This window comes from Fistularia commersonii, chromosome 34 (assembly GCF_037954325.1).
Source record: "Fistularia commersonii isolate RoL2024-O1a breed Wild chromosome 34, RoL_Fcom_v1.0, whole genome shotgun sequence".
Lineage (NCBI taxonomy): Eukaryota > Metazoa > Chordata > Actinopteri > Syngnathiformes > Fistulariidae > Fistularia > Fistularia commersonii.
Genome location: NC_141317.1, coordinates 3,741,378 through 3,755,258, shown reverse-complemented (window position 1 = coordinate 3,755,258; position 13,881 = coordinate 3,741,378). Strand labels below are relative to the sequence as shown.

General features: G+C 40.3%; 1 protein-coding gene across 1 annotated transcript; it reads right to left on the bottom strand.

The window, feature by feature from the left end:
- Positions 1-201: 201 nt before the first annotated feature.
- Positions 202-7,323, bottom strand: alx3 (ALX homeobox 3). The gene is made up of 4 exons (XM_086141789.1): positions 6,964-7,323; positions 3,448-3,716; positions 3,170-3,295; positions 202-896 (listed from the first exon to the last, which is right to left on the bottom strand). The coding sequence occupies exons 1-4, from the start codon at positions 7,307-7,309 to the stop codon at positions 552-554; spliced, it is 1,086 nt and encodes a 361-aa protein (XP_085997915.1). The 5' UTR covers positions 7,310-7,323; the 3' UTR covers positions 202-551.
- Positions 7,324-13,881: the final 6,558 nt, after the last annotated feature.

Here is a 13,881-nt window from a genome sequence, read left to right as displayed (position 1 = left end):
TGTGAAGCATATTTGACTTGACCACATTTCAAGTGAAATATGTGATGGATTCTTAGTTTGTTTATCTCTCTTGATTAAAATCCTCCTAAATACTAATCATAATAGAGGCTTTCACAATCGCAGCCGAGACAGTATACAGCATTTCCTGATTTTTTCCGAACAAGAAAGTTGATTATAGAGGGAGGCCTTTATTATTGGTCACAATATAAAGCACAACAGACAAAAAAAACAATGATTAATACAATAATTACATGCTTAAATAAATTTTTCTTTGGTCTCTTCGATGTCATATACACCTGGAAACGAGACAATTCCCATTATTATATTGGGTTTTCGTGCAAGAGGCTCAAGTTGCCCTCAGTGTTCATTAATTTCCGATTCCAAGGTCTTTTGAATTTCAAAAAGTCTCCAGGTTGGCTTATATAAATGTTAAGAGGAAATATTTGAATCGTATGCTGAGGTGCGTGTGTACATCTGGGAATGTGTATTTGTCAGGAATGTAATATGCTTTGGCTCAGTCAGTGCATATTGGAAAGCTGGCAGTGTTGTGGTCATGTAGGCCATGAGAGAATGCTGCCCGGCTCTTTGGCTTTCATCCGCAGTGCGACCAGGCCCGTTGGCTTGTATTCGGTCTCGGGACCCTCTATGGACGGGGACCCTAGCCCTCCTGGGAAGCTGTGGAGCGAGTAGAGGCCATTAATGCCTGGATGGTGGGACGGATGGTGATGGTGTGGGTGGCTGGGGGATGTGGGCATGCCCATGAAGCCCTGCAGGTTGCTGTGAGGGTGAGGATATGGACTCATGCAGGATGATGGGATGGAGTCAGCTCCAAGGACGCAACCAGCACCTGAACCACCCCCTCCTCCTGAGGCCCCTGGCCACAGGTTACCCTGCATCTAAATTCAGAAAAACGGAGAGTAAGACCCATTAGATCCAAATAAGACGGCCGACCACACACGACAAACACTGTCAATCGATAAATTGTAATCTGAAAATATGACCCTGGCACATCTTACGTATAGCTTGTTTTTAACACTCAATAGAGCACTTTCGGATTGCAAATAATTGCTCTCCAAGGTGAGTTATTCGTTACACACCTCATTTGTCTTATTGTGGAAGTCCTCTCACATATTGATGGTGCCAAATTTTTATTAATCCATGACCTCATGTGAGGAAAAAACAGACTATAATTTTCATTCATGTTCTTAAATAACTAATTACGACAAAAATGATGGCTGTTCAAAAAAGAGGCAACACTTTTAAGGAAAAGGCTAATAGGCAGAGCACTGCCTTTTAGTAAAAGCAAATCAAAAGCTAAAACACTATTGATTTTTAAAGTTCTATTCATTACATTTTGCAACGCCCTGCACATTAAAAATTATAATAAATTGGAAGAAATGATAAATATATTACAAGGTATGAAATACACGAAAGACATATATGGCTTCAGTTTGTGCAAATACATTACTTAAAAGATATTTATCAAGAAATGAAAAAGGTCATGAAATAGCACATCTTTTTTCTACTTGGAACAGCACAATACACACATTCCAAAGAACTATATTGTTTGTGTAATGAATATAATGTGATGTATCACCCTGTTGTGAAATATGACATATGATATGTATACATATAATGTAATGCATTGGTTTGTGAAGCACTACACACAAAGTATACAATATGATTGGGTAAAAATACTGCCTGTTAGCCGGCACTGAAATGGTTATGCATCAATCAAACAAAATTCAACAGACATTTCAAGGAGTCGCCCTTGTGATCGGAGCAGGGTTTAATGTGCAATCAAATCCAAAGTCAATTTCATCTCCATTGTCTCTCGGATCAAACAGCTTACATATTTTATTCTGTTCTGGAATTAATGGAACTGTCTTGTTTTCCCCGTAAGACACAGGTCACCGCATTTCAACCTAGCACCAACATGCCCTAGTGTTCTGGTTTAAAAGATGTCTTTGCACAATTATACTGTTTTGGTCTATTCAGTTTGGTGAATTTATGGTTTGCTAAAAATGTATGGCTTTCACATGATATTCTTTTGACCACTTTGAGAAATATTCTCACAGCCTCTCTTGTCCTGAGATTTAGCTGAAAACATACACAAAGTGGTTTTCGGGAATTTTGATCGACACTTTTGTCAATCACAGTACAGTAGTCATCCTCGTTCTATGAGTCAATGATGTGCAAAACATAAAAGTAGCACAATGGCCCGGTTTAAAGACTCACGCATTTGACTTGCTTTCAATAATTATTTTACTTTGACACAAAAATAACTGAATTTTAACAAAACTGGTTTCAAATCCATGATCTATTTAAAACTCATTTTTAAAACTCCCAATCCCAAAAGTAGAGGTGCCACCAATTCATGTCTCCCGGTATTTCCAGAGGATGAAGGTTACGCTGAATTATTTACAACTGTATTTTCTAAGGGGTTAAATGTTTTGCTCCACCTTTTTTTTTTCACAAGACAGGTCAAAAGAATCATTTTAAAATAATCTTTACTTTTGCCACTTTGAGTACCCACCAGCCGAAGGAAGTATATGCTTGAGTCCAGTAATTTATGTGTGGCAGGACAAACAGCAGAGCCTGGATTGTACTCAGCTTGGAGACAAATCCTCTTAACATACATAACCTGAATTTTATATTTCCTCATTATCTATGCGAATTTTCTACATAGATGGCAAATAATATTCAACATCCTTGGAAATCTTGGTTCGGTCTGTCCATGGAGGACAACATCATCTGCATGCAGAACAATGCAAAGTGTAAATGTAAAATAGCCTGTCGAAGTGTAGTGCTGCTTAAATTCTAAAGATGTTTTAAGTGAACAATATTAACAAATAATGTTGTTCATGGCATATACACCCCATTCCCTTTCAGAAACAACAAATGGGGAGGAAAGCTGACCTATTCTACGATGCTTCATCTACAGTACACCAGGTAATTTTGCTTTTTATTAAGTTTTCCATCTTATTTAGATTTACATTATGAAAAAATTAGAATATCCTGGCAAGTGGTTCAGAAAAAAAACAACTATACAACTTTAATGAATCCAGAAAGTTGATGCAATCATTTTCTGGGAAAAAGCAATTAGGCAATAGCATTTTATTGATCCACACAATACCATTTGGGTTGTTCGATATTAGCAGTGGCCTACCTGGTACGTATCATGGCGGGGGAGAAGAGAAATATCATATGTAGCAGCAAAATGATTGCGAACCTCCTGGATTTTCCCATATCGCTCCCGTTTCCTCCACTTAGCTCTACGGTTCTGGAACCAAACCTATCAATTTGAAAAAATACAGTGCACATTGGAAGATCTCCATCAGAAAACACATTGCCCGGGTCATAAGATGACACGTTTAAAATCTAAAAATGAAAAAAAAAAAATCAGACGATATCAAATAATATATGCTGAGTGGCTGGAACACACACCTGAACCCGTGCTTCAGTGAGCTCGGTCCTCAGGGCGAGTTGCTCCCTGGCGTACACGTCGGGGTAGTGTGTCTTCTGAAAAACCTTCTCTAGTTCCTCCAGCTGAAAAGTGCTGAAGGTGGTGCGATTGCGACGTTTCTTGTTCTTGCCTGAAAGGTCGATGGAGTCGGCGATGGAGTCGCCTTGTAAACCCCCGCTTGGCTCTTTCAGCTTGCCACAGCAGTCTGTGCCAATGCCGGGATACCCCATAGCTTTGGGAGCTACTTTTTCTGTGATGGATGCAGGGAAGAAGAGACAGTGAGGCCCTGTAACATTTTGAAACATAAGTAAACACAGAAAATAGAAATTCTGTAATTTTCTTTGTCCGTTGTTTCTCTTGTAATTTGATGATTATAGAGTGTAATCTTTTGCATGACTTCAAAATAGCTCCAATCATACTTTATTTTTGCAATCAACTTCTGAATAAAACCATCCAAAGATGAAGCTTTGTATAGAAGTCTGTATAAATGTGTTAACCCAATGTTTTTTATTGTTTTGTCTTGTTATGATTTTAAGCTAATTCATGTTTGGATTCTTAGTTTTATCTGTGGGTGGATAGATGTGCCAAGAAATCCGCACCTCCACTCGCAAATAGAGACGCTTTTACAGAAAAACATTAAAACCTTGGGAAATATTGTGAATATTGATTTATCACTACCCCCCCCACCCCCACCCCCGAACAATCACAAACAGAACACACAGTGTTTGTGTTTTTTGCGCTTTAAGACAGGGTAAAAGTCAAACGTAGTCGCACCTTCCCATCCCCCTCCTATTTCATCTGAGTCTGTTTTAATCAGAGCGCTTTCACAATAATACGTTGCATTCTTACAAAATTAAATTAATCGTGCAAGATATCACTTCAAACATTTCGCCTGTGGTGACTCATCACATCCCTTGCTTGTTTTTAAAGATCTTCTGCTTAATTCCCTGCGAGCAGCGTGAGAAAAAGACATGCAGCGCAGAATTCAGCCGTTCAGTGTTTTAATTTGATTTTGACAGACACACTCACGTCTGTGAGTTTATACTTAATCGGGGAAAATTAGAAAACCAATTGGGTTTGCTATTTTGAACTTCGGAAAAGTGATATAATGGGTTGATGTAAAAATATCTATGGATGAAATTGACCCTCCTTTAGGAACTATTTAGATGAAAAGTTGTAAAAAAAAACAACGATGCACATTTATGACACATTTGTCCCATCTACTTTTGGATTAATAAAATAGTCAGCCTGTCACATTCAGAGGTCAGAGGAAATCTGAAAGCATTATTTCTCTTTCAAACAAACCGCGGAAAAGGGAAGTGTCCTCATGCAGTGTTTGGATGTAATTGTCCATGTTCATTATCCTGAGCGCCAAAACAAAATCCCTCCTCATTTATCTGCAGGCACTCACCGGGGGCAGCTGAAATACAACTTTGCTATTCACTTAATTCAATATAAGGCCCAACAGAGAGCACTTTTCACTATGACTTTAATTTCCTCATGTCCATTAGACTCAACCTCACATGCCACTTCATGGAAATATGCTGTGAGAAGATTGCAAACTAGGGCCACAGGACATTGTATAGCTTCTACCCTGTCAAACACCCACATCCGCTCTGCCTCCACTCTGGTGTAATTGGAGATCTATGTGAAATACAGGAAAAAGCAAATAAGAGGATAAATTAAAAATGAGGTGCAAATATTGTGCTACAAGTTTGGATCGATTAACTGAATTAGCAGGGAAGAAAGGTACAAACGTACTTTTTCACAAATAGGTAGGACATTAGTTTCTGCAAAATGGGACTTCTGCATGGGCATTCAACACATACATTAATGCAAAAAAGAGTTTTTGCTTTAATTAATTTTAAACATTTATATTATGCATTATATTGTGTAATTTTTGGTCATCTAGTATAAATCGAGAGTTTTTTTGGTCTGCTTTATTATATTTTAAATCACGACGGCCGTGAATTAAAAAAAAAAAACAAATATGTGATACATTATCAAGATAATTGCGCATATTGTATTTGTATTGATAAATAATATTTTTCCATTAGCTGCCTCTTCCTTTTGCAGAAAATATTGTGTATTTAAATCATGATAAGGTGATTTTTGCAAAATATGTTTTACGAAAACAATTGATCCATTAATTATAAATGTAAATTAGCTCATGGTCGCTAACTGTCTGTAAATATGGGGAGTTGCGCAAACTTAAAATCAGCGAATTGTTAAAAGGCTTTTTAATAAGTTGGCTTTTCCTGCTGTCTGTAAAATCGTCTCACCGAAAACACAAATGAACAGTAGCGTCATTAGACAGACACACATACACACACACACACACACACAGAAACACATGCTCGCCTGCACGCATGCAAGCTATAAATTCTGAACATGTATGTGTATGGGAAAACCCTGCTCACCTTCAGTATTATAGCCGTTTAATGAAAAAACAATTCAAGCTAACACTGAACAGGAGCATGTGGTTGAGCGCACAACGACAGGGCACACAAACACGGGGAAAATAACACATCTTCTGTTATTATGAGGAAAAAAAAAGAAATTATGATAAAAGCCCCTTTTTAACGAAAGCCTATATCGTTATCATAACTAAATGCGGGGGGAAAACAGGATCCGCTGTCTTTGGCACAAACATGAATCGGGCCGGTGTATATTATTCTGGACACAGACATCACAAAGACCTTATCACTGCTCATATCCTTTGTTGCTTTTCAGAATGATCAACACCAATAAATAAAGTGAAGGACCACATCACTTCCTGCAGCTTTGGTTTAACAGATATATGGTAGTTTTTCTTCCCAAGATGGGTATTTGTAGGCTGTTATGTAGAGAGAGGGGGAGGAGAAAAAAAAGTCAGAAAAACACGGGCATTTGCTTGGCACTTTTGAAAAATCAGTTATGCTGTTTTGAGGTCACAAAAAGGATGAAGATGTTAAAAAAAAACACGGTGAGAAATAAAAAAGCTTGGCGATGGCCCAGTGAAAAAGGCTGATTTGGCTGACGACACACCCTGTTAGCATCGAGTTGACCTTTAACCTCTCTCACTTCACATTAAGGAACATGGAGCCAAATGAAAACTTGACATTTTTATCAAGCAAACATAGTTCTTTAAAGTACATAGTGTGCAATTCAACAAGCACTTTGGGGGAAAACTTTGATTTGAAAGAGCATTTACATCCTACAGGATAAAAGAAAAGTCCCAATCAATGCACTGATAACTTCCTTGTTTAATTTAAATTGTTACATGACATAGCAACGCTGCAAATTAAAGTTTTATTTTTGTGGATCGCCCTTTGGTCCGTTTGATTCGGATACGCTCATAGCATTTATATATTAAAAATACATGTCAAATCCCTGTATAAGACAAAGAGTAGGAACAAGCTATGCAATAACGTGCCCATTACTGGGCGGAGGGGGTTTGTAAAGTGTGTTTATCAGTGGATTTTAACACATAGGGCCTTAACTTCTGGGTAACTCACCATCCGAGTTGCTCTCATAAAACGGCGGCTTCCCGCTGATCACCGTGCCCTTCTGCTCCGGGCCGATGCCGTCCATGAACTTGCCGTGTTTGGGCGGCGAGGCGGGCGGGTTCCCCGGGGCCGCGCCGTGCGTAAAGTCCGCCGCTGCGTCGCCGAATCTTCCCGCGGCGGCGTACAGATCCCCGCGCAGCCCGAGGCGGTGCGGGAGCGGGGAGAGATGCGCGGGTTTCTGCAGCTCCTCGCACGACAGGAAGGAGCCGGTTGCGCCCCCGTGGTCCGCCGGTGAGTGTTCCGGCGTCCTCCTGCTTGTCTGCGGGGAAAAAGACAAACAGCCCTCCGCGTCCATCTCGCAGGTCCAGCAGGCACTTCGGACAGCAGAGACTGGGCGCAGGAGGTGGCGGGAGACCGAGGGAGCTTTTTTTTCCTCCTCCGTGTTCATGTCAAGTGGGTGGGATTTAACAGATCAGAAACAAAGACCCGTGAAACCCCGTGTGTGTCTGCGTGTGTGTGTGTCTGCGTGTGTGTGTGAGAGAGAGGGAGAGAGAGAGAGAGAGAGAGAGAGAGAGAGAGAGGGGGAGACATAGGAGAGAGAGAGAGAGCGCGCGTAATGGCTGCGCGTCCCACGGCATCCAGCAGTCTGATATAATCCACCAAAAATGTAATCACGCGTGGTTTCCGTCCGTCACAATTAACCATTTCATCCCGGCTTCACACGCAGCACGGTGCCGGGCCCACTCGGGACGGTGGGGGGGGCACACGCGGCGTGGAAGTTGAGGGAGCGGCGTGGGTAGGAGAGGCCGTTGCTGTTTCTGTTGCAGAGCAGCCCGTGTTAGTTTTTGCTCTTTTCTCTCTCCTCAGAGGGGTTTAGTGCGCAAAACTAAATGCTTGGAAAGTATCTAATTACTCGTCTTTTTGCGCATTCAAATTCAAATTCCCCAAAACTTTTATTTGTCTCCTGTGGGCAATTAGGATTAGGATGTACACGCCCGATTCTAATTCAAATGTATTTTTCCACGTAAAAAAACAACATAAATATACGGGCGAATACAAGTCACAGTTTCACAAATTATTATTTATATTACTAATACTGTGATATTATTTATTAAATCAGTATAAACACTGAGTTGTAACATAATTAAATTAATCCGCCGACATCTAATTGATGCGGGTGGAAAGAGCACAAGTAAATAAGAATATTCCTGAAAATTAAAAATAAAATACGCCACTGAGTGGCAAAATGGATTTCTTTATTTTTCAAAAAACATTCGATTTTAAATGGTCGCGGTGTGAGGAGAAGAGAAACAGTAATTTCGTTAAAGTCAGAAATATGTCAGCCGGCCTATGTTTTCATATTTTCACAGCGCCGTCGCGTTTCCTTGACATTTTCCTGGAATTAACAGAGGCGTAATAACAGACAACTAAAACAAATACACATTTAGAAAGTGAAAAACGGAGCCCCCGCCGGCAGAATTAGCTGGAGGACAAAATATTGCGGCGAATTAAAGGAGCGATCGTGCGTCACGTTCACGGCTGCGCGGATGTGCATAATAACCCGTTCTAACCAGTAACACCATTATCGATCAGATCAAATGTTTTTCCTTCCTTCTTGCTGATTCATTTATTCGAGACAGCTTTTTTTTTTCTCTCCCCCCTTTATTCTGTGGCGGGTGTTTTTAAACCATCATAAAAATAGAGGTATTTTCAGAACAAGTGGCAAATATTAAATATTTACTATGTGCTTTTCTTCATTTCTGTTCAAAAATTGACGTATTTTTAATTTACTGTAAACTACTTTTATGTATTTAACTAAACTGATATAATTTTCCTGAACACAAATAACTGAAAAACGAGTTTGTTTTTTTCTGAGGATATCCAAAAACGAAAGTAAATATGCCTTTTTAACAAAAGAGACATTTTTCGCCTTTTGGCCCACCGGCTGGCCAAATATGCTCAGAAAGGACTAGACCTGAGAAGGCAGATAAAAAGGGGACTTATCATCTTCAATCTAGAAAAACTTTCTTTAAACACAGTGCACTTACCAGGTTCTGATATGGCGCGGTTAGTTTTGGGGACATCTTACCATCTCTCCGGATACCTGAGGTCGCCCGCTGCTCAGCTGATGGACAAGTGTGTAAACATGAGGTCCATTTGGGCTGAGAGGCCTCATAAGCCCCATTTGATTCCATTTTAAGCTCTGAATTGCCAAAGTGTCCACAGTGCATGTTATACACATCCAAGTGCTGGCGAGAGACTTCGCAAAAAAGGAACAGGGAGTTAGCATGGCATGTGAAAGACAGCTCCAAGTGAGCTAAAATCCTTGCGCACATATAAATCTAAAAGAAAATGATATATATAGTAACCTGACATATCTATAAACTCATTGTCAGGGCATTAATCAAATCAACAGGGAAACTTTTCTTTTTTTTTTTTGTAACCACCCATTGAATGACATTCTCATCAAGTGCACAAAGTGGATTCTTTTTCCCCACCAAGAAACCCATAAATGTCACAGACATGTAAATTCCAGACTGCGTCTGGACACAAATTGCAGAGACACGGGCGCTGGAGTGGAAAAGAAGAGCTCCTTTAAATTTAAAGTGATTTGTGACCTTAGCTATAGGGCCTAATGACATTTGAGTGCAACATGACTTAGATTAACAGGAATGGGTCAGTGGAGCATAGAGGCTGAAACGGCCACAGCTCCCATGTTAGGCATAATCACTGCACCACCTTTTACCCGCCCACACTCTAGCTCAGGTATGCGTGCCAGGATTTATCAAACCGCCTGGCTGGCCACCATTAAAAACCTCATAATTCTATTAGTGCAGAGTATACATTTTAAGATGTACACACAAGTGGGACACGGATGTGTTTCTCAAATCTCGTGACAAGCATGTCCTCTGTTGCCCCAGGCAGCAGAACACTCCCGTCTTCTCAAACCCAGCTGAGTAAATCCATTCCAGAAATGTGGGCAAGAGGAAGAACGTCTGATCTCAGTGCTGCCGCAGGTAACAGTGTTTATATGAATATTGCATCAAGCATGAGATGTAGAGGATTGTGGGTATGTTATATGCTGATGAATCAGAGTCTCCTACGAGTCTGTGTAGACATTTGTGTGCAGTGGCTCAGTTACACTGGAGGGGAGGGAAAAACCATTCAAGCACTGAGAGGTCCAAGTTTTTGGGTAAAAAAAAAAAGAAAGACGTTAGAGTCTGAACCACCTCAAACAAAATAAAGCATATGTCTTCTATAAAATAAGCACATTATGTGACTGCATCTGACTGATGCTGAAGATCCGTGCATTTTATCATCAAGAAATGAAGGGCAAGAAATCTGCAGAAAAGTAATATGGACTCACTGTCCACGGGAAACTGCAGTTGCCCTCGCTGCTTCCCGTGGTCCTAAACCCGTGTCCTTTGAGCATGTCCTGGGCATGACCCCGGACAGGAAATCAATTCAGCCTGTTGGGAGTCCCGGGTCTCCCCCCACTGCCTCCCAGATCTGGGCACAGACTGGAATGGATAAAGGTGACCCTGCACTCTTACTGCACACCCTGCATCCCTCAGGCTAAAGAGCTACATCCAGCCCTCCCTCCACTCCATCCCCTCATGGCTGTCTGTCTGCATGGCCTTTGTCACACTGTTGCACCTTACATCCTCTCTCTGCCACGCACTCGGACGTTAACCCATATCTGGGCACTATACTTGTTGATCTAATATTAAAAGCAACACATCATAAATGCTCTAATTGTGAACAGTCCCTGCTATATGTGGCAAGATAAGCAGGCATTCTTCTTTTACAAACTGGATAACCTTCCAGGGGTGTGTGCTGTTGACGGAGAACTTAAGCATCTACTTGCCAGATGCACACAGACAGCAAGCTAGAGAGAAGTACAGCTCTATATTCACCAAAGCTGCCGGTCTTTGTCTGGCAATTGCCGCCTGGGGCCTTTCCTCTCACGTACAGGGTGGCAATTCAACCTGAGGTTTGCATTAGAATAGGAGAAGGATAGCTAATTGAATTACCCGCCATGAATGCACAGAGATGATCCCATATGCAGAGCCAGGGTTCCTCTCAGAGGCCTCCCTCACATCCTCCAGTCTATGTCCAGAAGCTGCACAGCCAGCTGAGGCTGTGATTGACAGCTGCTGACCCCGGGGGTCAGACGATCAGAGCGGTGCATTATGGGAAGCTTGAGCTGGTCTGCTCTAGCACTGGGGTTTGAGGTTTTGAAACGGGACCGGGAAGTGGGGTCGTTGTCCTCTGAATGACCTTGTGCGAGGTGTCATAGAGCACAGTAAGTATGAGCAGCAAGTCACACACACACAAACACACTAAAGAAATAAGCACTGGAGAGATGCACATCAGTGAGCGTAGTGGACAATAGGCACACTGACAAAAGGACCTTTGATTATAATGTTTTGCTTTGATTTTTACTGTAGGCTATGGGAATATGAGGCTATTTTCCCCGCTGCTCTGACTTGAGAGTATAAAACGTCGAGAAATTCAAGCTTTTTTCAATTTGCTCCACTTAAAAAAGAAGAAGATTGAGACATATTAAACTTATCCAAAAGACCAATATTTGTCAAATTTACCAAATAGACAGACTTAACAAATTAATCAAACTCGGGCCTCCTGTTGTTGATCTATCACAAAGTTGCTGCTGCAACATATGCTGTATTTTTCTCCCATGTTTCTGCTGATCTTGAAATTGGGAGCACTTATTTCAAATAAATCTAAGACAGAACAGTGGAGGCTCACATTGCCCACATCAGAAACACTGTAAGAAAAGTAGAATTGCTAGTGTATTATTGAAAGGAAAAAAAAACAAACATATAAATATTGTATATATTCTGTGCAAATGTAGTAAAGGTCTTGTTATGTTATACAGTGTTGGTTGAGTTGTCATGGCAACTCGTCCAAGGACTCATTCGGGTGCTAACTGAAGTTGTATTTATTATCTATTTGCACACTTAACGTCTTCCGTGTTTTTCTGGGGAGGACAGAAGGGTATATCCTCGGTCCTTGCTGACCTCCAGGAGTCCGGAAACATCCACCTTAGCGAAAACCATCAAGTGACTTCAGAGGACACACATCTGAACTGCGAAATAAATATTGTCATTTTTTTTTTTTTAATTTTCGGGAGGACATTAGCTTATTTAGCTAGCAGACGCAGACGTAATATCAGTTTATCAGTTAGCATGTTTAATCCTTTATTTTTTATAGATTTTAGATTTATTTTTCCCCAACAGCCTGGTGGTTGCAAAATTACATATTCTCTTTTAAAATAAATGATTGTTTGCTTTTTCGTTGTTATCCCTAATTTCATGTGGTCTACTTTTTGTGGGCGCTAATATTCAACTATGAACCGTAACGTGTGCATTTCGTTTTCTACGCTAACGTTAAATGAGAAATAAATTACCAGCAATGTAAAGGCTACTTCCTTCGTGTTGAACAAAAACCCACGATACATGGGCTTAACTTTGCGTTGACAAACCCCGCAAGAGTTGTTATGATAATTTCACCTTACCCTTTATTATAACATCATTTCCAATTCCAATAAACAAGGAGGAAATGTCGGGGGTCGTTTAAGAGTCATTACTCTGTCGGCGGGCGCGTGGCTACTATTTTACCGTTAAAAGCCAGCTAATGCGTCTTTATTTATGTGTTAATTCTTTTTTCGTTTAAAAATAAATTTATTTATTTATTTATACCAATTTATATCTAATTTATACCAATTTCTTGGTGACAGTTCTCACGACATGTGGTAAAATTTGTAATTATACAGAATAGATAGTTCTTGCGACTCCGACGGTGCCGGAAGTGAAATCTGGACTTTAACACCCGTCGCACCTGCCGCGCGCCCGGTGTACCGGAAGCGCGTCAACGTCAACATCGATGGCGTCCCGCTGGAGTACAGGTCAGGCATTCAGCTGCGCGGTAAAATTAAAAATAAAAATAGAGGTTTTCTCTTTTAAGAAAAAACACCGTTAAAAAAAAGAAAAAAAATGAGCGTGAATGAGTAGAGATACAACTCCATTTTAATGGTTCGAAAAAAATAAATATGTCAAATTTAGATTGTTTTTATGCACTATTTCGCGATGTTTTCTTTTATTTTTATAATTGTCTATATCATATAATTTATGTAATTATCTCAAGTTTTAATTTTTTATCCGTGGGATCGCACGTATTTCCTTATTCAAGAATTAAACCGTTTTATTCATGAAATTAAACCGTCATAATAATCGAATGCAGAACTCGATATTCGGGCCGGAAGGACCACAGCTGAGCTGAGCTGTAAACATGTTTTTTCGTCGGTTTCCCTTACGATTTTCAGTCTCTAATTGACATTCACGATAAATCCATGCTATATTATTGTTATTTTTTATTATTATTTTTTATTATTATCATTAATAAGATCATTAATATTATTATTATTATTGTGACTTGACCTGACTCGTTACCAGCGGGAAATACACGCTAATCCAAACGTGATTGTATGAGCAAAACCGACGTCAAATGTAAAACTCGTAGCGGAAGATCTAGCTCAAAATAGACATTTTTAATTTTAAAGTTTGATAATTGAAATCTCTTACGTGCTCATAAACATCAATCGGCGTAGCAAATATCCATTCAAAAATAGAAAATTAAAATAAATTGACCTTTTATATGTACAGTTAGAAACTTTTAATATAGCTACTAATTACAATCGAAATTTTAAGCAATTCCCGGTATAAAAAAATGGGCTCCGACAGTGTTAATATTTGCGAGAGAAAAGGAGAGATACGACTGTACTGTGGCATCGTCTCTCCAAAACACAGGCATGCACGAACTCTCACACACCCCGCGCACGCGCTTTCTTTCTCTCTCACACGCACGCACGCACGCACACACACACACACACACACACACACACAC